The 25,321-nt window shown below is 41.7% G+C and overlaps 1 protein-coding gene across 4 annotated transcripts in view; it reads left to right on the top strand.

The window, feature by feature from the left end:
- Positions 1 to 25,321, top strand: part of DIS3L2 (DIS3 like 3'-5' exoribonuclease 2) — a 257,856-nt gene that overhangs the window by 12,792 nt on the left and 219,743 nt on the right. For all 4 annotated transcript variants that reach the window (XM_045030053.1, XM_045030051.1, XM_045030050.1 and 1 more), the window contains 3 exons: positions 13,770 to 13,928; positions 14,216 to 14,358; positions 21,592 to 21,645. In XM_045030053.1, coding sequence (XP_044885988.1) covers positions 13,877 to 13,928; positions 14,216 to 14,358; positions 21,592 to 21,645 — 249 coding nt within the window. In that variant the 5' untranslated portion in view covers positions 13,770 to 13,876. The remainder of the gene's footprint in view (positions 1 to 13,769; positions 13,929 to 14,215; positions 14,359 to 21,591; positions 21,646 to 25,321) is intronic.

The following is a 25,321-nucleotide window of genomic DNA, read 5'->3' as shown; positions in this document are numbered from 1 at the left end:
TGAAAGACATGGTGAACAGAAACAATACTTTGAGTTTACTAACTTCAAATAATATATTCTTTGTGTAATCAATCAGTTTTAAACACAAAACATGTTTTGATAAAAAAAAAATCTTACATATCCAAGCACATTTGAAGTAGTTTTATTTAACAGAAAAAAATTAAATTGTTTTTGTGCATTTTAAAATGAATTTTAATTTCTGTCCAAATAGAGCTTGACACAAATCACAAGTAAAAAATTAATCATCATCATCTGACGCTGCACAGTGCCTTTACAGATCTACACTCTACCTCCCTCTTCCATGCTAGCCTGGAAGTTTAAAAGATGCCTCGAGTGAGAGAGAGATTGAAGGATGGTTGGAGGCTGGTATGCTGGTATGCTAGAAGGCTGAAACACAGTGGATTGCACGTTTTCTCTAACAGCTAATGATTTAAAATGGATTCCATTGTTGCAGGGTTGGGAACAGAATCTCACAGCATGGTTCTGTAAAGGCGTTGTCGTGAAGGAGAACAAAACTTACTTTGGCAAGTAACCTCCTGGAGCTTGTCTTCACTGAAAAATCCGATTGCGTTTAAACATGACTGTGAGGAATTGAGCTAATTGGGACAATGCTGACCATGGTATTGAATTCCTGAATCTTGGGTAACCATAATGGACAAGTATGGACACTGACAAGCCCTAGTCTGTGTCATGTCAGCTCACTTGACTCCTCAATGCTGAAGATTTTCTAGTCCAGACAAACCATTTGTGTGAGTTCCCCAGCAGATCTGTTGTCTGTATGTGCCCTTTGACATTTATTTGCCCAGCCTGTGAAATTTACTGGTATTGTTTAACACCTTTATTTTCAGGAGACAGTAGATCTAGATGAAGGTGCTATTTCAATAGAAGCTTTTGGGTGATGTCTCTGTGTTTTCCAGACGGAACACAATTGTGGGGCTATTTATTGTGGAGTTAGAAGGTGCAGGATAGGTGGTAGGCTTGGAACAACTCAGGCAGACAGCTTTCCTGGATGAGTAATGGAGGCAGACAGTCAAGTAATGCACGTCCTGGTGAGGTGGGAAATTTCAGGTTTCTGCCTCTATTTCCATATACTATCATAGCTTTCATATTGCTTGTGTCCCTCACAAGGGAGCGCTGCTAAAGAAAGAGCCACAAATTCATATGAACTCTGCTTTTCTGTCAGGGTGAACTTCTTTAAGATAACTTTAAAAAGCCTAGTAATTCTTCTGTGGCAGATTTCAGCACTTCAGAAATGCTGTTATCTCCCTGTTATCTACGTGGCAACAGTAAATATGAGCATGTAACCTAGTGGAGGCTGCAGTCTTTTCAGTAGAATGGAGAATGCCAGTTGCTGTGGAAATCTTGTAAGTGCAAATAATCTTCTTCTCTAGATCCAATTTATTATTCTACAGATGACGTTAATCTCTGTAATAAGATATGGGAAAGGGGGGAAAGTGGATTTACGCTATAGCCCTGTCTGAGGCACAGATGAGAAAAAGGAAGCTCCTTTCTAATGGTTTAGAAATGAAACATAAATTTCTATGCTGCTTTTGATAGGAGAATGTTGCATTCCTGAGGCTTGTGCAATCATAATGTTTTTGGCTCACATCCGCGGTAGTATCAGTGTTAATATCTAGGACATGCTCTTTTGGGGAGATTAGATCCTGCTCTTGCAGGGGTTATTGTGGTATGTGATTGAATAACTCTCTTCTGTTTCTGTTACTAGAGTCTCTCGTACTCTGTGGCACAATGGGACCAAATTCTGTGGCGGCAGCCCCTAAATTCCACAGTAATATTAATTTATTCTGTTGCCATGAAGTAGTTTTATTGTCTGTCCTGCTGCTCCCACACAAATACCCACAACTATGGCTCATAGTTGAAAATACTCATTTATGTAAACAGCCGTGATGATTTCTGAGTGTGTGTGTGCGTGTGTGTGTGTGTTTTTTCTCTAGGCTCTCAAGCACCATTTCCCAAATTTTGACTCCCATAATGTTATCCAGGTGACCCAGATGAGAACCTCCTTCTAAGTACTAAGGAAGAGAGGAAACTTAGAGCTGGCTTCAGCAGCTTAACTCCTGACTGCTACGCTGTTCTCCAGCCTGCCTAGCTCACCAGCCTACACATCTGTCTCCCTTGCACCATTTCTGCAAGCTGGACTCCAGCTCTTGTTCCCCTGATCCCCTGCTGCCTGGCTCCATACACCAGTGCAGGGAACATGCACTGTAATCTTGTTAACTCCTTCTTGTGGGGAGCTCTTCAGAGACAGAAACAGTTACAGGCAGGTCCGGGCAGTGGGATGGAACACATTTCATGGCATCTTGGACTGCCATATTATGCAGCCAGAGAACCTCTGGGTCCTTATGAGATGCACTGGGCAGTTCATGCTGCTCAGAGCTATTGTTTCAGGCTCTCTGCAGATGCAAGCAGGCAACACTACATTCAGTTCACATTTGTGAGTCGTCCTCCCCTCTTCTCCCCCCCCCCCCATAACCCTGAGGACTAGAAACTATATATATATATATATATATATATATATATAATTTTAATTGAAAGGGTAGATTCTGGAGCACAATTCTGCACCAAGTGATTTAATTCAGCAGCAGTAGAATACATGGAGCCTGGCCTGTTACAAGCCTAACGTGAAATCCTCTCTCATCTCTAAGCCATTCTAACCCTCCTGTGTGTTCCCTCTCCGACTTATAATGAACCTCTCCTCTTCAGGGCCTCCTGGCTCTGTCTGTTACTCCCTCTGCTTACTTCCCTCAAACTGCTGAGAACCTGAGGAACCAAAGAGCGAACTTCCACAGTGCTTTATTTTTAAATAGTATCCTTCATGAAGTTTTGCACAAGCTTTTTCACAGTGCATCTGCCTTAAGCTAAAGAGAAGAAGGAAACTTGAGAAGACGAGTCAGAGGGAAAGAGGGAGAGTGTAGGGTAGCAGAAGCAACAGTAACCCACATCTTTAGTCAGGAGTCCAAGCCGGAAGGCGTGGAGTCAGCAGGCGGAGTAGGTGGTTAGGAGGTCAGAGGCAGGGTGGAGCAAGTTCACAGAGAGTCCTGAAAATCAGAGGAGCAGCATGCACTCCCTGACAACGCAGATGCACTACTTCACTCAGCTGGAGCATGGTAACTATTTTGATAAACTTTTAGCCTATTGCTACTAAATGAGTTTCGTCACCAAACCTTAGTTCAGTATCTGGAATGGGATCTTTGGCGCTCTCAGATGCTCAGTCACCCGATAACACCAGCCAGTTTAGGATTTGAATTGCCATTTTTACCGTTCATGAATTACTCAAACCTAAATCTTGCACAAGTCCTGGATGTGCAACAGTGCTCCTTATAAGTGAGGGGGATGTAGTGGGCATTTGTTAGGCTTTGGGGATGTCACTTAAGATGCTGACCTACAACATGAACTTTATTTTCTAAATCACATCCTATATGTAGAGAATAATATATCTCGGCACCTGAGTTTTCAGACTGCCACTCTGAGCAAAGGAGAGATCGTTTTTACTGGTACTTCTGCTCTGAACTCTAGGGATAGATGGGACAATAAATTTCAACACATGTCCTAGTCTAGGTCTGACTTGCAGAAATGGATCATTTATAGACAACGTATGCTCCCCGGAATGTGATGTACTGAACTGAGCATGGATCTGGAAGCAAGAATCTAGCTTTGCTACTGACTTCCTGTGTGGCCATGGACAAGTCACTTACCTCCCTTTTGCTAGTCCCACCTATAAGATGGTGATGCTTCCTACCTCCCTGGCATGTTGAAAAAATGAGGAAAGGTCCTGTCTATGTTACAGCTAGTGAGTTTGTAACCAGTGATAGTGGCATGGTCTGCTCTAAAGTGTGGTTTGTGGTCATTCACCACATGGTTAAAACTCATTTAGGAACCAAGGCAGCAACAGAGTTTCACCCCTGCAAGAGGTCTAAGTAAGTACATGGCTGCTTTCCTGAAACCAGCTGGTTCAGAACCCTTTTTAGCAGTGTGAACGGGACTCCGCAGCCATATTTGTGCATCTTGTTTGCCCAGTCTTCCGGGACAAACGAGAACATTATCCCACATGCATTCATAAGCATCGGGAGCATATTCTTCCAGCACTTTCCTATTGCGGCAGAGTGGGATAGTGGTCCAGTTTTTTCCCAGAATGCACTGCTACCCAGTTGCCTAACTGCACTTGTAGGCATTATTGTACAAACACGGTGATGAGGGCAGGGAAGCTGCTGTGTAGACACAAGCAGAACTGCATCTCTTGTAACCAGTGATGGTGACCGTGCCGCTGATGAGTTACAATATTACGATTAAAAGTTGTATGGACAGAACCTTGGAGTTTAAGTATTATCTCCTCATCTGATTCACGTGGACTTTCCATTGGTTTAGGCAATGTTCACATTTGTGCTGTGGCTGAGTCCTAGTAGCCCATCACAGTTGGTCAATAAGTGGAAATTGGCTGTCAGGGGAGCTAGTTTTGGCAGATGAATTTTAGTCCCCACTCAGTTCAGTGCCTCTGCATAATGCTTAAGTATGGGCTGATTCAATGCATGTAGCTGTAGGTCTGCATTGTTCTTCTTCAAATGGCTGTTAATTAAATTTAAGCTTAAATATGCTATCTTCCAGCAGGGTTTCCTCTTTTCTCTCTAAAACTCCACAATATTGGCATGCAACATGCCTTTTTATAGGTTTCAGAGGGGTGTTAGTCTGTATCAGTAAAAACAACGAGGAGTCCTTGAGGCACCTTAGAGACTAACACATTTATTTGGGCATAAGCTTTTGTGGGATATAACCCACTTCATCAGATGCATGGAGTGGAAAATACAGTAAGCAGGTATAAATATACAGCACATGAAAAGATGGGAGTTGCCTTATCAAGTGTGTGTGTGTTGGGGGTCAGTGCTAATGAGGCCAGTTCAATTAGGGTGGATGTGGCCCATTCCCAACAGTTGACAAGGTGTGAATATCAACAGAGGGAAAATTATTTTTTGTTGTGACCCAGCCACTCCCAGTCTTTATTCAGGCCTGATTTGCAAATTAATTTCAGATCTGCAGTTTCTGGCTGAAGTCTGTTTTTGAAGGTTTTTTTGTTGAAAAATGGCGACTTTTAAGTCTGTTATTGAGTGTCCAGGGAGATTGAAGTGTTCTCCTACCGGTTTTTGAATGTTACAATGCTTGATGTCTGATTTTGTGTCCATTTATTCTTTTGTGCAGAGACTGTCCGGTTTGCTGATGTACACGGCAGAGCCTTTCTATGTTTCCCCTCCAATTGCATTCCCTTCCCTTCAAGCTTCCCCTACTTTTAAATTACATTAGGATAATTTCAAAACCTGTGAATAACCTAACATGTACACTTTTTTCATACTTGCAAGCTTTTTGGAAGGTTCACAATTTAACAGTTCAAATTTCTCCTTAACCCTATATAATATAATCCTAAATGGATTATAGCAGGGGTAGGCAACCTATGGCACGTGTGCCAAAGGCAGCATGCGAGCTGATTTTCAGTGGCACTCACACTGCCTGGGTCCTGGCCACCGTCTGGGGGGCTCTGCATTTTAATTTAATTTTAAATGAAGCTTCTTGAACATTTTAAAAACCTTATTTACTTTACATACAACAATAGTTTAGTTATATATTATAGACTTATAGAAAGAGATCTTCTTAAAACATTAAAATGTATTACTGGCACGCAAAACCTTAAATTAGAGTGAATAAATGAAGACTCAGCACAGCACTTCTGAAAGGTTGCCGACTCCTGGATTATAGGAAGAAGTTACCCGGTCACAAGTCTTTTTGTGCAGCAAGGAATGTGTTGTAGAAATTCCAGTTTGGAAGTTCCTCCCTACATTTAATTTGTGAAGAGGCTTTGTGCTAGTGGTAAATAAATTGAGATCTCTCTCAATCAGGCTCTTACCTAGAAGATAATGATTTGGATGGCTGGGATTTCACCTACTAGATTCTGTCTCCAGAAAGTCTGTCTTTACCATAATCATATTTTACTAAATTTATGCACTTCTCAAGTTTCTCCCTTCCAGTGATATACATGGAATGAACTCCTGTGTTCATATGAAATCCTCTTCTCCCCTTGCTACCTTGTGTTCTGCATTATTGAGCTGTTGTATTTAATCCACTTGCTTTAGGGTATGGTGAAGTGTGTTGGTATATTTCTCTATCAAGACCATTACCAAGAGTTCTGTACTCTTAAATCAGTGCTGAAAGTAATGCTAAAGCACAGTGGTCTTTAAGGCAAGTTAGAATGGAGCTGAATTTACAGGGAATGTGGTAGGTGACTTTAAAAATGCCTTTGTCACTGTGTGACAGACTAATGCAGAATTCTTTTCGACATGGCTTATGATCATTGTTTTTTTCTCCTGGTACAGAACTTTTACTCTCTCAACAGCTTAACCAACAGCTGCCTGTTTTTTTTTCCTTTTCTTCAAAAAACAAAAACAAAAAAAGTACTTGGCTGTTACCCTTAGCAAGATACTTAATCTCTTAAATCCTTAAAATATTTTGCAAAACATAAATAGCTAAAGTCACTTTTGACCTGTCTAGAATCAGTGTTTGTACTGACCTAACTCCCATTTGAGATCACTTTATTGGTGTTTGCTGTTCTTGCCCATTGTACAGCTTGATGTAGTGACTGGATAACAGATACTATAGTAGTAACTAAAGTGCTGTGAGACTGAGAGTTGGTAACTTTATTATGTAATATGTCTGATATTGGAAGCCACTGGTAAAACAGAGATTAAAAACTGTGTAACAAACTCTTTTACAAGTGGTAAAATATTAAAGAGCTTAGTGTCTCCTGGGAGCATGAGAAAATATCAAGGTGGCTTTTAAATTGTCATTTTGTTTGAGCAGATGGAATTGAAAAGGGACTTGGATACTACTGCGTCATGTGCGATATAAAAAAAGCCATAAGCATATGTTATATGTGACCAGCATAATCTGTGTGATGCATGTGGCTGACCCTTAAACATTAGCATACTTGGGAGAATTGGTGGGAAAAACCACAGGAGTCAGGCATAGTTTTCACTTGAAATGGAATCCGAGAAATGGGGGTTGTTGCTGATTGTCTCTTGGATAGGTGAATGTTCCAAAGAACATCTCAGGTAGGTGGTATAATGGAGTATTAGGAAATATTTCTTTATGCTAAATGAGGGCAAAGCAGCAGGGAATAATATGTCCTCAACATAACACTAGGATACAGCTATTGGCAGAAAATAGCAAAGCACAGAAAAGGCACTCGTGACTGCTGAACTTTTAAGCCTAGTCTGTACTTGTTACAAGCATAGCTAGACTTGCAAAATTCTCTTGGTATAGACAGAACTTATACTGGTCAAAGAGTGCATTAGCCATTGTAGCTTATACTGGTTCTGTGAGGGAAATAAACTATACCAGCAAAAGCACTTTTATATAGCTATAACTGTATCTACATAAGGGCTTATGCTAGTACAGAAAAGCTGAAAAAAATATTTAAACTATCACCCCCTGATATTGCTATACCAGAAAAAATGTCTAGTGTAGCTCGGCCTTAGTGTTGTGCTTATAGAAAAGTGCAACTATGCTCCAGTTGGCAGAATGGTACTCAGTGGTGGTGGGTGTGCATGGTTTTTTTTGGAAAGGGTGATCATAGGCTCCACAATAAACGATAGAATGTTTGAGGTCCACCTGAGAGCTTCATTGTCTTCTTGCCAGGAGCCAGAGGAGCAGCCCTCACTTGCGTAGAACAGAGCAGATTGTCTTTGCCCACCCTGTCTGTAGTGAGATGGTGTCTCTGGAGGCCGGGCCCCAGCGTGCAGGGCTCCGTTTTGATCTGGAGCTGGGTCTGTCTTTTGGCAGGACCTTGATCTCCTCAGGTCAAACCTCACTATTACAGCTGAGAATGAATAGAGGCTGGTTAGTCCTCTTTCTTGCCATACCTAGCACCAACTTAATCATAACTTAAATGGGAGGCTAAGGGATACTCAGGTTTATGGCGCCAGATTGGGTCTCATTGAATGGTGATTTGTGTTTGGCTGTCCGAGTCCTGATGATTGGTTCTGAATATTGGATTCTCTTTTGCATGGTAGTTGACATGCCCTCTAGCTCATGGATGTATTATCACAATGTTCTGTTGAGCGCGTAGTTGGGTTGACTTCAAGAATTAAAGGTCAGGGAGTCTTTTGGAAGGATTAGAGGCATAGAGGTTTAAACCATCCAAATCTTTTGGAAATAAAGTGAAATAGTGTAGAAATATGGACAGTAATCATGTGTTGAAAGACTCTCATTAGCTGATAAATAGTTCTACTACATTTTATCACTTCTTTGGTGCTGCTTCCATTTCATTTCATGCTTATATGAAGTGGGAAAGTGGAGGCTTTTTGAAAGCATCCCTGTGTAGAGCTAGATTATGATCTAATACTGGGAACAACGAAAACCCTCCTGCTAAGAGTGGAGGAAATGGACCGGTCTGGTCTATACTACAAATCTATATCAGCATAACTATGTCGCTCAGGGGTGTGAAAAATCCACATCCCTGAGCAACGTAGTTATATTGACCTAATCCCCCGTGTAGATGGTGCTATGTCAGCAGGAGAGCTTCTCCCACTGACGCTGCTACCATCTGTTGGGGGAGGCGGATGAAGTACACTGATAGGAGAGCGCTCTACCATCGGCTTGGAGTGTTTTCCTTAAAGCACTACAGCGGCACAGCTGCATCGGTGCATCAGTGCTGATGTAGTATTTTAAAGGTAGACTTGCCAGGAGAGAGGGTTGTTACCTAGTCATGGACCAACAACACTAAGTAATAAATGGAGGAATTCTATTAGAAAAGTAATTGAACAGTAGAGCACATTGTTCCTTTCAAGTGTTTCAACATCAAACTGTTTAAAAATCTGAAAGGAACAACTTAATATTGAGATAGCAGATGGTAGGGGTGAATTCCTTGGGAGTTTTACCTGCTAACCATGCAGTTGTTTTGATCTCAGAAGGTTCTGCTCACACTAGGAGAATTGGGTTAAAAATGTAAATAACTGCAATGTAAACAAAGCTGAAAGTTCAGAGACGGGCAGCGATTTTAGCTGATAGACTTTGAAAAGGAAAGAGGGGTCTTACAGTCAGATGACCTTATGCTGTGATCTGGTCAGATCTGACACGTGAAGCAGGATTGTGTTAATTCCTGGATAGCAGGTCTCCAAGGAATACGCACGTGCTGTTGGTGATTTAGTAGGTTAGGCTTTCGTTCGGCGTTGGTAGTGAATTAGTCTAGCAAGGTGTTAAAGGGCGCTAGGCTGATATATATACCATCTTTTCCATGACTCTTAAACTTAGGGTCCTGATCACTTTGTATGAATTAAAAATCATATGGTGCTTTTTATAAGCTAAGGGTGTTAACCCTAGTGGCCTGGCTGACTTCCAATTTAGATAATTATATTTTGCCTCTCTGAATAGCTCTTACAGTTTTAATTGGATACAACGGTCTTTAAAACCTAAACTGTTGAATAGTGTTGTGTGTGCTGTTAATGGCTGTCTTCGCTCATGCTCCTTGCGTTTGTGCACAGGTATTTAAAACGGCCCATCTCAACTGATAAATTAATCTCAATGGCTCTTCAGTCCAGAAAGAGAATGTGAAGTTGCTGCTGTAAGGTAGATACTAACCAGACTTGCACAGAAGTGGCTACATCAGTTTTACTTAACACCTTTTGTTAGTTTGGTGCAAGCCTGTGTGTGGACAGAATAAGTATCTCATTTTGGTTTTGTGTAATTGGTAAATCAAAATAGCATGCTTTTATTTTGAAGTAAGGTTTGTACCAAAATAACAAAAGATTAATATTTGCATTGGTTGTAAGACCAGAAAGAACCATTATGATAATCCAGTCTGACCTTCTGCATAATATTATCCATAGAATTTCATCAATGATTTCTGCATCAAGCTAATAACTTCTGGTTGAGCTAGAGCATATATTTTTGTAAGAGATCTCCAATCTTGATTTAAAAGACTTCAAGTGGTGGACAATCCATCTCTTCCCCTCAGTAAGTTGTTCCAATGATTAATGACTCTTTTATTAAAAAAAAAAAAGTTAAAGTGCCTTATTTCTAGTATGAATTTGTCTATCTTCAGCTTCCAGCCACTGGATTTTGTTATGCCCTTGTCTGGTTAGTTTAGAGAACCCTTTTTACCATTAGAAATCTTTTTCCTAGGAATGTTCTTATAGACTGAGATCAAGTCACTTCTTAACCATCTCTTTGTTAAGAAAAGTAGATTGAATTTCCTTAGTCTCAGGTTATTTCTCTGCAAGTTTGTGTGTAGACCAGCCCGAAGAGATAAACATGCTCATTTTACATTACATTTATAGAGTACTCTTTATCCTAAAGGACTTCATGTACTTTACAAATCATACAAATGCAGCCCAAATTAAAACTAAGACTTCTATGAGTCTGCTTATATTTGGATACAATTGATGTGTAATTTGATAGCTTCCAATCATGTGGATTAAAACAGACATCTCTTGTTTTAAAACTAAGTTTTATGGCCTGTAGTGTCACCTTTACAAAATACTTACAGAAAATGGTTATGTAAAATAGCTTGTTTGCCAGCTATGCTGAATGATATGTCGCGCCTTTTGAGTGGCCCATTTTGTCATAGGATTCTATATTCTTATCTGAGTCCAAGTGAACGCTGAGGACCACAGGAGAGCAAACCACTATATTTAAGCCTTTTAAGTTTCCGTAACCTGTGAGTGCCTATCTGCACCCTTCTGCTCTATCAGGAAGGCTGGCTCTCAGGAGTTCGTTGCTGTGCATTGCTGTTTTTAGCTATAATGGCAAAGGATGTTGAACTGCACTAACCCACTGGTGACTGTGGCAGGTGGTCATGCACACCTGGATGTCTAATTTTGATTCCTTCCTCCTTTCCCAAAATCCTTACTGCCTTTTCCATCCCCTTAGTTTCTCTCCCCTCCCCGCTCTTCCTTGGTTAAGTGTGAAGATTTTTCTTCCTTTTTATTCAAGGTTCCTTAATCCACAGCAGTATCTTGACTTCCCAATAGCGCCCTCATTCATTCATTCTCCAGTTCCATGCTCGCTCCTGGCACCTTCCTTATATCCATCTAGTCCCTTCTTCCTGTAAATCCCTTCCCTGTTGTAGCATTTGGTCTTTTCTTGCCACCCTTATGCTCTGTATTTCCTCCGTTGTCCATAATTCCTCTACTTTTTGAAATATACCACTCTGATTAGCCACTTCATAAACACCTGTAAAAAATAAAACTGCACTTGACACTGATAGGAAAAGCCAAACAGCAAAGTGCTTCAGAAAGTTGCCCCTTCATTGTCTTCACATTATCCAGGCCAGATTTCTATCTAGGTTTCTGGCTGTATCCCAGAAATTGCTGTCTGTGTAATCAACCACCTTCTTCTCTCTGATTTCTCTATCTTGGTTTGTCTTGCAGCACTGACCTTTCCATCCTCTGGGAACCACTCCCGTGCCTATGCAGTTATCTCTGGCTCCCTGAGTCATGGTTCCAATCACCATTTGCACCCAGATACCTCCTTTATGGAGTCTCTCATGATTCAGTTCTTGATTTATGCCGTTTGTGTACTCCCTCTCTGCCTTTAACCTCAACTAATGCTTCGTTGCCGGTATTCAGTGGTGTATATCTGGACACCCCTGGTAACTCATCCCTTTCTACCCTCTGTACCTGTTTTGGCAAAGCAAGCTTGTGACTTCATTCCAAATTCCTTCAGCTAAATGTCTCTGAAGCACTTCTTCTGGGCAAGAGGCATATCATCAAGCACAGGTGTTCCTCAGCTTGGTATCTATCTCAGCCTTAAATTCTTCTCCTTTCCTCCACAGTTGTTATGCATTTGCAATCCTGCTTATTTTATCACCCCATAATGTGACCCATATACAATATTACCTCTGTTGCTCCTCTGTTGAAATCTTCATCCATGGCTTCATTCTTTCCCCATTACAGTTGCAGCTCCTTTTCCTGATGTGTTCCCAAACCATGCTCTCCAGAGTTAAGTGTGTGCAGAATGCTGCCTCTTGCTTTGTCACACAAAGAAACAAAAACATAGAATCACAGAAGTGTTGGACTGGAAGGGACCTTGAGAGGTCATCTAGTCCAGTCCCCTGCACTCAAGGCAGGACTAAGTATTATCTAGACCATCCCTGACAGGTGTTTAGAGATTTTTAAGAGCAGGTTAGACAATGAGAGAGATTCCAAAACCTCCCTAGACAATTTGTTTGAGTGCTTAACTACCTGACAGGAAGTTTTTTCCTAATGTCCAACCTAAACCGCCCTTACTGCAGTTTAAGCCCATTGTTTCTTTTCCTATCCTCAGAGATTAAGGAGAGCAATTGTTCACCCTCCTCCTTGTAACACGTTTTATGTACTTGAAAACTGTTATCATATTCCCACTCTGTCTTCACTTCTCCTGATTTAACAAACCTAATTTTTTCAATCTTTCTTCAGAGGTCATGTTTTCTAGACTTTTAATCATTTTTGTTGCTCTCATTTTTGTTATTCCACAGATTCCCTGTTCATTTTGGGATCTAATTCATGATTATTGCCCTTGTATTTAAACTCTCCATGGACATGCCTGAGCCAGCCTCGGAGGTGGTCTGTCTTTCTCTCTCCTCAACTAGCAGGGGCCTTGCTCCTCACTGTTTGGTCACCTTTGATGTGGGAGCTTCTTCCAGTCAGCAGCAGGTGCAGAGGAACAGCCTCCCTGTATCTCACCATCTCATTAAAATCACCACCGAACAAATATTTTTTTCTGTCTTGCCTGTACCTCTTATCTCTCTTCCCTCTGCTATTATTTAATGCCGTAAAGCATTTTGGGGTTTTGTTTATTAGACATACCATACACAATATAACTGTACTGTACCTTGGATAGACTCTTAACAAAGGAAGTTGGCCACTAGACATTTCAAGCTTGCAGGTACAGGTTTGGATCCTGGGCCTGTAGCCAGTACGGCCTGGAAGGCAAAGCTGTGATGACATATTCAATATCCAGGTGGAGTGCAAAGGGGGCAGCTGCATTGCCTCACATTCCAATCTGCTGATCCATGAAACAGTATTGGCATAGGCTTTGGAAGCTGCTGATTACTCTCCGGGCTGTAGGGATGGTCTGAGGTGACGGCAGGAAAGGAAAGGGTGAGTCTTTTTGTAGAATGTTGCCTCATGATTATGGCCTGTTCTGAGCAAACTGGACATGTGGGGCCTGGCAGTACTTTGCATTGTCAGTGTATGTAATTGTACAGACACCTCAGTCAGTTCTTCTGCACGCTTCCTTTGGTAGTGACAGAACTCGATTATCCCACAGTGTTTTAATTTTTTTGTAATTTACTCTCTTTATATTTTTAATGAAATTCTGAGTGAATTTACATTTCATCACCAGCTGGGAGTTTGATGAGCGGTGGCGGTGGGGGTGTGTGTGAGGAACTTGGAGGTTAGACTTTGAAAACGTTTGAACCATCTCGCCCTTTGTGCATTCTAAAGAATTTCACAGGATTTGGGAAAGACTCTATTCAAGTTTTTGTTTAGGAATTTCTAGAGTTTAGTTTGTAGTAAAATAAGTTAATGGTGGAGTTAAGAGTTATGAAGGGCCAAGATTGTTTTGCAAGATAACTCCTGAAAGAAAGACCCAATGATGATGACTTTTCTTTGGGGGAGAGACCATAGCACATAAGTGTGACATTTACTCCAATTCTCAGAGAACATGAGCACAACAAAGGTGGGTTACTTTATTTTTTTCTTTTATTACAAACTTGTGTTTGATTCCAGGTGGAGACAAGAGAAGCTTTGCAAGAACCAGAAACAACTCAGAATCAACCAGAGCTCCCCAGAATTTTGATAGGAAGAGGCAGCTCTCCGAAGCACAGGCAGAAACAATGAACAATTCAGACGGCAGAATAAACCCTAGAAAACTGGGAACTCCCAGAGGTATTAAAACAAAGTGGGCACACACTTCAGAAACAAGCTGCTTTGAAATGCATGCTCAGGCTCTGTTAAAGGACTGACTGGGGTGAAGTGGAGCTGTAAAAGACTGTTGATTATTTGTAATATATGGTCTCTCAAGTCTTGTGGTATTTTGTTGTAATGTGTCGGTATTCTAGGCAAGCTGCTCTCAAAGATTCAGTCTTGAGTACAAAGCCTCCCTGTAACTGCTGTTAAAATATACATCCAGACTTGGGTTAGAAAGGTAACAGTTTGCGGATTTGTATTTGCAGGAGAGTCCCATGCTGCTGTCTCCACATCAGGCGATAGAAAGAATCGGAATAAACCCACCAGAGGGAGGAAGAAGAGCGTATTTGAAGCCTACATGTCAAAGGAAGATGTTGCAGCAGGATTGAAAAGGGGAGAGCTTATCCAGGTGCCCAGAACATAAAATGCTGTTGCTCTTGCGATATAGATAAGCTGGTGAAAATAACAGATGTTCAAATAATATGTCGGCAGTTTTCAGTACAGTGAGTTTATATATTATTTGGAGATTTTATGGGGATGGAGGTCTCTTCTAGTTTCTCAGAGGCATTCTTCCCCCGTCTGTGTCTCAGCTGTTCCCATGTGTGCGTGTGCTCAAGAGAAGTGGAAAGTGAAGCTGGAGGTGACACACTGTGTGCTGAGGGCCAGGTAGCATCCCTGCCTCGCTGCAAAGTATTATAAGCCCAAACTGAACTAGTTAAACTGAAAGAGCAGAGGGTGATGCTGTATCTTTGATTCTCCTTCATGATGTTGCCTTCACAGACATTCACACTAAGGCAGTGGTCCCCAAACTTTTTAGAGTCATGCCCTTCTCCCTTCTTGGCCAGCTGCTGGGGAGGCTGGAGTTCCAGGGTCTGTGGTTCTGGGGCAGCGCCACTATGTGGACGGGCAGCTTGCAGGCAACATGCAGGACCAGCTGACCCGGGAGCCTGGGTTGCCTAGAATTTCAGACTTGGGAGCTCTGGCAGCTGCTGAGTATAATTGGCATGATTCTTGATCCTTCAGTTTCACCACTGAAATTGATCGTGTCAGTTTTGGTCACCAGCTGCCAGAACTGTGTCAGTGTTTCCAAAATGATTTTTTGGGGGAGTTTTGGTTCATGAGAAATTTTGAAAAATCTGCTTTCAATTTGAATCTGACCAAAACCAGATTTTGAAATATTGAAATTTCCTGTTAATTTCCTGCAAATCCCAACTTTGGACCAACCTAATACACACTCCAGTTCTGCTTCAAAAACTGCATTGGCACATATACTAGATTTTGCACCCAAGAGTCAAAGGTCTGACTTTTCACCAGAATTTTGGTCAGCTGTAGTGCAGCAAGCAAATTGGAGACTGAGGCATAATAATAATTTGGTAGCAGATAAACCAGCCTGTTTCCCGCTAAAACCTCACCGGTGTAGCCACACCATGATATTTATGACCTGTACACGGACTCCAACTGCATTTAAGAAAGAACCATTGAAATCCCAGCATTAAGGTAGCCATATAAACTCCATATAAACATAGTGGTGTAAGGACACCATGTCTTGAAAGGTCAGAATTTGGCTGCTTGGATGAACTGTCCTAACATAAGGAAGAGCTGACTAGAGCATGCAATTCCTCTCTTTCTACAGTTTCCCTACCACATGATCTAATGGTGTTATCCAGCTAGGAATGGCTGGTGGCCTGCTGTTCCCGTTCTTTTGACCACATGAGCAGGCTCAGCCAATCAGGAATCTGGAACCAGTGTCATGTGACCAGTGACAACCAACCCATCTCAAAATGAATAATGATGCAAATACTCATGCAGAAACGTTGTCACTGTCCCAACGTTTCACGGGGAATTTTTTTTTAAATCAGTTTCACAAATGTTTGCGGTTTCAAACAATTTTGTCGAATTCTTGTTACAAATCTTTTCACCCAGCTCTAATTGAAACGTTTTTGGAATCCTGGTAAGGATGCCATCGTTAAGGCTGTAAGTTAGTTTCTCTTTGAAGCCCAATTTCTGATCAACTCTAGCTGTTGTAAAGGGATTATATGGGGCATTGTAGCTGATTTCAATTGCAGCCTCACAGTGGTTCCCAAGCTAATAATTACAGACTCCCTCACCTGGGAGCAAATACCCAGTGAAGGAATTAGAACCCCCTGTTATGTGCTTGTATTAGAAAAGGCCTCCACACTCCAGGGGCTGCAGCTTTGTAATGAAGCAGCCAGAGCTTCTGAGTGGCCTTCAAGAATATTCCTTGGAACATGTTTCAGTAACACAGCCAGGTGGTAATAAACACAGAGATCAGCCATAAATCTTCCTCAGAAATGCAATGCAGCTCCAGAGGATACAAGGCACTACCAGGCTGCTGCTGGTACCTGAGAATTCGTGTGAGGTGATGTCTCCCAGAGGACCTCAGATTGTATTATTCTAGCAAAAGAAGCTTCTACCCTCTGTAAATGACGAAGCTTCCACTCCAGCTCATGTTTCTCTCTGACAGAAAACTTCATGTGTGTCTTGTTAGGGTTGTGGTACAGCCACTTTCCTATCATCCGATTCTCTGTCTGAGGGGAGACTATTGAAACTGTAGAATCTGGAGTTGATGAGCAGGAGATACAGAGCTGAGTATCTGATCATGGACTTTGCAGCCCCAAACCTTTCTCCCCGAGTGTCTTATCAGTAACCCCCAGTGGCTTTAAATACACACTGAACTGGCAGGGTGAAGGAATAAAACCCTCTGAAACCTTGTAAGGAGTCTTGGGAGATGAACGGGTATTCAGCACTGCTGTCTGAGATCTCTGAGGAAGGAAATAGCCTCCTGAAGAGTCACTCCATCAGTCCCTACAAGCAGGACATCAGAACGCCATGGTAGCCTGAGAGAACACACAATGATAACCTTTCCTAAGGACTGTAGTGATAGAAGGCATCCAGGTACCAGGGTCAATGGCTGCGGCCAAGAGATTTCTTCTCCACCAGCAATGTGTACCTGTGGATGGGTAGTAGAATCTCCCAGAGCATTCTTGAATCTCATTGGATCCATGAACATCTGAGGGTAGAACATAACAGTGGGTCTGTCATCTCAACGGGGCAAGGAAACACCCTGATCTCAAGTTTGAGGAGATGATTGGTCCATAGCAATGTAATTTAACAAAATATTCCAGAAGATCCTAACTCGTGTGTCCCCTGGCATGAATTGGAGACCCCCTGGAGATAATCCTGTGCCTTCCATAGTGGCTGTACAGTTCCAAGTCATTAAGACCTAGAAGCATTTCTGTTCATGGATGCTGAAATCACTCACGACTAGATGTCTCAGTGACTCCTGATGTTAGGTTTGATACACAATTTGCTTAAGTAGGAAGTTCAATAAATAGCATGATGAGTTGTGCCCTACAGAATTCCACTTGATCACGGGACACACTCAAGCCACGAGAATGGACATCTGGGATCAGATGCTTAAGGTTCATGCATTTTCCCCTTCCTCGGTCTCCATGTGTAGAAGAGTACCTGGCAAGAGCAAACAGACCCAAGGCAGGGTTATTGGAATCATCCACGCAGGTCTCAAGTTAAACAAGACTGGATACCTTCTCCATGGAAAGGTAGTAGATGATACCTGTTTTGTCAGAGCCTGGTTGTGTGTTAAACAGCATGAACCAAAGGAACTTCCATCATCTTGCTGTGCATTAGCCATCATTTCAGGTCAAGGGATGGGTGAAAAGACTGTAGGTGCAGAATAACAAGACCTCTGATGGCTGGTGGCAGGGTACACTTTAGAAAGCGCACTGATTTACAGAGACACTGAACCTTATTTGGCTATTCAAATGCCTTTCCTTTTGCAAGAAGTTTCTTTACAAGTATGAAACTGGGGGTTCCCTTATATGGTTTGTTGCAATTTTTTTTTTTTAAGCAGCCCTCAGCAGTGGATAGATATTTGGACACTGACTTTTCTCTGTGCTTTCCACACACGCTGATGTGTGCCTCCATATTAGGGTGGCCTACGTGTAGTGCTTGATTTGGGATGCTTGAAGTGTTGTCTAAGTATCTTTCTGTTGCCCTGTTTCTCTGGAAGAAGTGAGAAAGTTGGGAAATCCTGAGTTTTGTAACCTCTTAGGAAAATTAATAAGTTTAAGGACTTTCTTTGGCGGGTGTGAGGTCGGCCTGAACTATGAGGAGATGTTTAAAAATCTTGCTGCAATCCTTTCCTCCCCAAATGCTGGCTTTGCTGACATAAAACACAGATAAATATAGCAGCCATTGTTTGCAAGTTACTGTAAAATAATACTGCTTTAGTGTGACATCATGAGACTGTTCAGCCAGGGCTTCAGCCCCTAATACACATATGAGAACAGTTGTTCGTTGCAGATGGGGAGAGTAGCTGGTTCCAGATATGATATCACAGCGTGAAATGTACAACATTGTAAATAGGATTTTCATAGGCACAGATAATAGGGTCCATCTGCTTTCTAAGATAAACTTTGGGAGTTCCTTGCTTAAGGGAAAGAGCTAGAGAAGTATTTTAATGCTACTTGACATAAGAGTTCTGATGCTTGTCATAATTATATAATGTACGTAAAGTGTTTATATTTTAAATGGCTTGACATTTTGCTACTCAGTATGCTCACACAAATTAGGCATTTGTGCACGCCGCTAGTTAGGTGCCTTACTTGCTGTGTATGCAAAACCTGATTTTTCATGTGAACATTGGATATTTGCACGTGACTCTTTGACAGTCTGGCCCTAACTACCCAAAGGGGTTGTTCTTGTGTGACGCAGGATGCTTTCTCATTTGCTTCTGCATTGCTGGTGAGATGCTGGGAACAGGAATTGACTGACACATTGTAAAAGCTATTCTCCCTCTTGTGACTACCAATAACGGCTTCCTATCTCCAACGAGAAGCCAGGTGATTTGATGACTGACTGCCTCTCTGGAAAGAAGACCTTTGTGGATTTTCCATCATTTTAATGGGCGTGTGACGGGTTGGGTCACAGAAACCCCCTTGGGAGCTTCCATCTGATGTGCCAAGACTACTTCTGCCTCTGCCTTCCCTGCCAGCTTGGGACTCCAGACCCCTGCCTGGTTGTGCCAGACATGCTTGCTGGCCACAAACACAGACCCAGCTTCTATCACAGACTGGACACCTTCCAGGTGCTAGTCTGGGCACAATCCTTTCCCCTGGTACAGCCCTAGTTCCAGCTCAGGTGGTAGGTAGGGGATTTCTCATGATTGCAGCCCCCTTTGTTCTGTTCCGCCCCCTTATATAGCTTTGGCACAAGGTGTGAATCTTTTGTCTCTCTGGGTCCCCACCCCCCTTCTAAATGGAAAAGCACCAGGTTTAAGATGGATTCCAGTACCAGGTGACAGGGTCACATCTCCTGTGAGATCCCCCAGCCTTCATTCCTCCCAGCCTGACTCACAGGAAGGCCTGCAAGCAAACAGAGCCATCCACAGTCAATTGTCCTGGTTAATGGGAGCCATCAAGATTCCAAGCCACCATTAATGGCCCACACTTTGCATAATTACAATAGGCCCTCAGAGTTATATTTCATATTTCTAGTTTCGGATACAAGAATGATACATACATACAAATAGGATGACCACACTCAGTAGATTATAAGCTTTGTAATGATACCTTACAAGAGACCTTTTGCATGAACCATATTCCAAGTAACATTATATTCACACTCATTAGCATTTTTCATAAAATCAGAGTCACAGGGTGCCATTCCGAATCGAGGCTAAACACAGCACACTAGATCTCATTTTGCCTCTGCATGAAGAATTTTGATTTGCGCCCCCAGGGTGTTCTCTATGCTTACAGGACTTTGTTTTCTTGCCACTGTCCTGGGAGGTGCACGCGATGTAATTAATCTCAATATTAACCGTATAATAAAATAAGGCCTAAAATTAGACAGTTTGCTGCAAAGTGCACAAATAAGATCTGAAAAATTAGGAGCCCATTTGTCCTCATGCTGCTGGTGTTTTCAAACTTCAAACAAACAAACAAACAAACCCACTTCACAAACTAGCAAATTTCTCCTCAAGCCAGCAAAACGTTCATGTGTGAAGAGGTTATTTTCCTATATTCAGAGCATTTCCCAGAATACATTAAAAATAATATGCTGCATAAAATTTATAAGGAAACAGTTCCAGTGAGAGTGTCCCATGATTGCTAAACACAGATGGAATACATTTCATATAAGTAATTGAAGACATTCCAAATACATGGATGAAAAAGGCTTTAAAGTTTCAGATCAAAAGCAAAAGGAATTTATTAATGCAACTGTTGTTAATACTGTCTCATTTTATAAGAGTAAAAGTTAGTAAATGTTTTAATTAGTCATCTAAACTACAATTCCCAGGATGCTCTTGGAATTGAAATGTCAGTGTTCTGAAATAGCCAATAATCCCCTGTTCAAATTTCCTTTTTATCTCTTAATCCTGGATTATGGGGAAGCAGAAAATGAATGTCCTCTCTAATTTAAAGTTTATTTGTTAATAACTATATCTACACCCATTACTGATGTTGGATCTCAACTGTTTGTGTTTGGATAATCCTTTCAATTAATCTTTTAAACTTTTCTTACTACAGAGTTGTTATTACTATCCATGTTAGTGAACAGTCCAAAAGTGCAGCTGGAGTCCAGTAAGGTTCTGGCCCTCTGGCGGGAGCCAGTGCTGGAAGAAACCTTTCTCCTTCCTGCCCTATCCACCCCCAAAGCTGTCTCTCCAAAATATATTGTATAACTTTTTAAAGCAAAACCAATCTCACCCCCCCCCCAAAACAGAGCAAAAAATATTATCAAAACCAGGGGCTGTTCTGTTATATTTGTTCTTCTTTCTGAACAAGCGTTGTGGCTGTTGAGGAGGAGGAGGGGGGAGGTAAGGAAGAAAGCGGGCCTGGTTTCTTGGCTGCTTAAAGAACAGCATCAGCAAAGGACTTTATAAGGAACTCATCGAACCATCATTTATTTGGTTTTGATGGGGGATGTGTAAGAGCAGATGGGAAAAGGTAGCACACTAGCGTATCTGCTATTGGAATGAGTAACATTTTATTCATCTATATTTAAAAACACTCCAAATGGATTTGATCTTGGTTGCAGCAATAAAGATTCTTGATGCAAACACATACAAAGTAACCAAGTTTAGTACAACATTCCCATGTCATATTGGAAAACCTTATGTAACTGAGAGCTGTGAATTTTCACTACAATTGAGGTATCCTGGGAATCTTAAAATTAGGAAAAATAAAAGAAGAATGTAGTTTCAGTGCTCAATAAAAGTTGATATCAGTGTCTAATTCTGAAAAGCCTTTTTTGGAGTACTCTGGTTTATGGTGTAATGTGTGACAGAATGACATCTGAGAGCCCGACTTCATGCTGTTTGGCAGGTGGAGAGTGGAGAAAGAGGTGCATCTGGATGTATGTACTTAGTTTTGGATTGAAATTGTTCCAACACACAGGTACTAATCTCAAAATTTAAGATTTGCAATGGAAATTCAGATATATCGATCATGTTTCAAAGTAAATATGTTATTCGTAGTCATCCAGTTTAACTAATAGATAATGTTTTCACCTCTTAGCTCAGAGAGCCGAGAACTAATGTTCCAGACATAATCTTGATTTTGTTTTTGTTTTGATTTTGTTTGTTTTTTTTGTTAAGGGACCCTTGAGAATAAATCCTAAGAAATACCATGAAGCCTTCATTCCATCTCCAGTAAGTATAATTTATAATTCTCCGTTGTTCTTAAATTAATGTGTATGAAGACAGTAGTTGTACTGTATATGAAATGTCACTTTGATTTGTGTAACAAGATGCACCAGTTAGGATACATTAAAATAAACCTAGTACATAGTGTGAAAAAAACTGTTTTCAACACCGCAAAGTGCTACTTAATGTCTCTGAACTTCTGATGAAAGTGGGGACACTTGTTTCTAACCCAAAGACACCAGCTGAGCCCAGGTTTGAGGACCACTAGTTAGTATAATTGTAAACTCTTGGTCTATGACTACAGAGGATTTATAGATTTTTCCACTGATTAATTTAAATCTTTCCTGAACAAATATGCTCTCCATTTTGGATCTGCTGCATGAGCTAATTTGTAAAGTTGGTCCAAAACTACCATGCGTGGTTCCTTCTAATGTACCCACTTTTGTGCAAGCTGTGTATAGCAGTGAGGTTCAAGCTTTTTTCATTTGTGGACCCCTACAATTTTTTTTAATAGAACCCTTTGGAAATCTTAGACATGGTCTGCAGACCCACGGGGTCTGTGGATCACAGGTTGAAAACCACTGGTGTATAGCTTGGCTTGAGGTTCACTGCTATCACATGGGACCATTTCTTTATATCGGTTATTCATTCAATGGAAGGACTCTTGTGATTTGAAGGGCCTCCTTTAGGCAAGGTTACCTTTCTGCTGGTGTAGTTGAGGACAGTTATTTTGTAGTGACTTGATTAAAGTTTTGCTCCTTATGTGACAGGGTGTTTCATATTGAGATTAGGGTTTGTTTGGAGGTGGAAGAGAAAAAGGGCCTTGCTCAGACACTGAGTTGTTGGTTGTGTTTAATATCATTCCTACTTTTGGGGCATAATTCTTTTGGAGTCAGGATTGAAAGTCCAGAGATTTGTGTTAACGTCTGTGGTCGGTCAGTCATAGAAAATGATCTTTAAGCCTCTTTCCGTAGAGGAAGACTTGGATTATTTGTGCTGGTGCAAAGGGGAAGATTCTTGAGAGTCACTGGGGAGGAAACTCATAATAGCGGTCTCCAGTGCTTCCTGAAACTGGCACTGACAGTCCTGGTGTGTAAATGGGAAATGTTCTGTACTCCTCTCTGCTTGCTCTCTTGAATGAGGTAAGTGTGGACTGTTAAACCTATCCTATTAAACCACAAAACACTAGCTAAACATTAAGCCCAACTGTGCATACAAGCAAAGAGCTCTACCCTTACTCCCACGAGTGCTTAGCTATTACCTCATGGTAAAGCAGATCACTCACAGGTTTGGGTTCTGGAATACACAGGCACTGGAATGTTAGTTAAGGGTTACGTTTCTGCCATCACTCTCTTTTCTTCCTGGGTTAAATCATGCAAACAGCACCATTGCCCAGTGGTAGGAAGAGTCAGTCCCTGGGGGATGATATATCTGGGCCAGGTGGAAGTAGTCATTGTAAGGAGAGGGTTACCTTTGGGGAACTCGCCATTAGCATAACCCTCCATCAAGGATACAAGGATGGCTTGCAGTCTTAGCATCCTGCTAGATTCCCCATTGTTGCCAGATACTGAAATAGCTACAGCTGTGAAAAGTCTTCATCTCTCTCCTGCAGCCGGCCCGGGCATTGCACCCTATTCTGTCAGGCTTGGATTTGGCTACCGTGACCCCCTGCCTTTGTCCCCTCTGGGCTTTATTCTGCCAGCCGTATGCTTGTTTTGGTTCAAGTTTCGCAGCAGGGCACTTTAATGCCACAAGTCCCTATGAGCATGTTGGTCCAGACTGCGGCTCTGTACATTGTCTTACTGTTGAATGCCGAGTCAAGGTAAAAGCTTTTATCATCAAAGCCTTCCATGGGATGGACCCAAGCTACTCGAACCCTGCCTCCCAGGCTGCAATCTTGACCGCTTTCAGTAGCTGGGAGCTTTCGAACGGTGGAATTGTCATCTTGAAGAGCGAGACACTTGAACATGAGAGACGGAGCTTTCTTGGCAGCTGGCCCATGACTGTAGAACTCGTTTCCAGAAGAGATTAGAATGACCACAAATCTCCCTGCTGTCAGACAGAAATGTAAAAGGCTGCTACTGTTGTTCGGTGAAGGCTATATAGTAATAAAACATCTTGCCGAATGGGAGATGACTGCAGAGAATCCGATCCTCTTACAAGCTGTAATGTGCTCTGATGCTGCGGCAACGAAGACCGTGTGAACACCTCAGTAGAAGTGTAGGCCTTTCAAGTTACCTCAGAACTGTGTTGCAGTTCAAGCCCATTGTAATTACATTAGTAATGCAAAAAGGTGACTGTTTGGAGTGTTAAGAATTGATGTGGGGGGAAGGAGACAAAAACTGGGAAATCCCAGACACTTGGGAGTGTGAGAGTTAACTCTATGGGCCACAGTGCTGAAGCGCTAAGTAAGCAAATGTTGCATTTTTATGACATGTTTCTTTAAAAAGCTTTATGGTAGGGTTGGCCAGTTTTTAATTACCGCTGCTCTAGCAGGCATTGAAATAGCTGGTGTTAAAAATCTGTATATAGGAATAAATTGTTTAAAATGAGAGCTATTGGCTGCAAATCAAAAAAAAGAAAATCCCTTCTTGCTTAGTCTAGCAGCATAGCTTCAGCTGGCTGGTGTAGTGCGTCCAGAGCTGCTGTTGGCAGATGGAAAAACTACTTTTAATTTTTTTTTGCAAAAAAATGTATGGTGCAAACAAATTAACCCACATCCCAATCTCCTTGTGCCCTACAACAAGCCAGCTTTACAATGGAATTGTACAGCTAGGTTAAAAAAAAGGGCATTTTTCTTAAAACGAGTCTTTGAATTTTCCTTTGTATATATGTGGTGGATCTCGTTCAGGGGCAGGAGGGTGGGAGAAGAGATGTAGGGCCATGTGTAAAAATCTGGCCTTTTGAAAAGAAAAGTTTCCAATTTGAATTATGTTGGTCCAACAGGCTTTGCAATTTTTCTGCATCTTGTCATGGGAGGCAGCTTTGACACAGCTGTTGAGCTGCTGCTGCTTTTCTTTCTAAGAGTAATTTGCTCGGTTGGAGGATGGCCTCAGTTTCACATGACAGCAGTGTTCTACCTCTGTTGTTTTGCTATCTAGGCAGAACAGAATACTTACGTGATGTTAACCTGAGAAATCTACGAGGCCTTATTAGATAGGTTTACTGTTTTCCCTGAAGACTGGGTATAATGGTAATGCTGCAGATTAGCTCTTATCAAGTGTTAGAGAATTGTGAGCATGTATTTGAGGAACTGCATTAAAACCCCAGCGTGTTTAAGATTTTAGTTCCCTTAAGGCTGGCTTTTTGTTGTATTCTTGAAAAAAAAGTTATAAACTAAAGAAACCCACAGTCATCTTATGCCTTAAAGCTAAGAAAAGGGGATAAGGCTCCACAATAGAAGAACATGTCTTAATACCCAGGTTAATACTAGAGTTTTGCAGGTTCATGGTGTTCTGCAACCAGCCGCACACAATTGTCAGCTTTAGGGTGACCAGACAGCAAGTGTGAAAAATCGGGACGGGGGTGGGGGGTAATAGGAGCCTACATAAGAAAAAGACCCAAAAATCGGGACTGTCCCTATAAAATTGGGACATCTGGTCACCCTAGTCAGCTTGCCGAAGTACAAGGGAGCAAAAATGAAAGTGGTAGATTTAACTTGACCAAAAGAGGTGTGAAAGTG

Source organism: Mauremys mutica, chromosome 9 (assembly GCF_020497125.1).
Source record: "Mauremys mutica isolate MM-2020 ecotype Southern chromosome 9, ASM2049712v1, whole genome shotgun sequence".
Taxonomy (NCBI): domain Eukaryota; kingdom Metazoa; phylum Chordata; order Testudines; family Geoemydidae; genus Mauremys; species Mauremys mutica.
The sequence above is the reverse complement of the archived record's forward strand: the minus strand, read 5'-3'. Positions and strand labels throughout refer to the sequence as shown.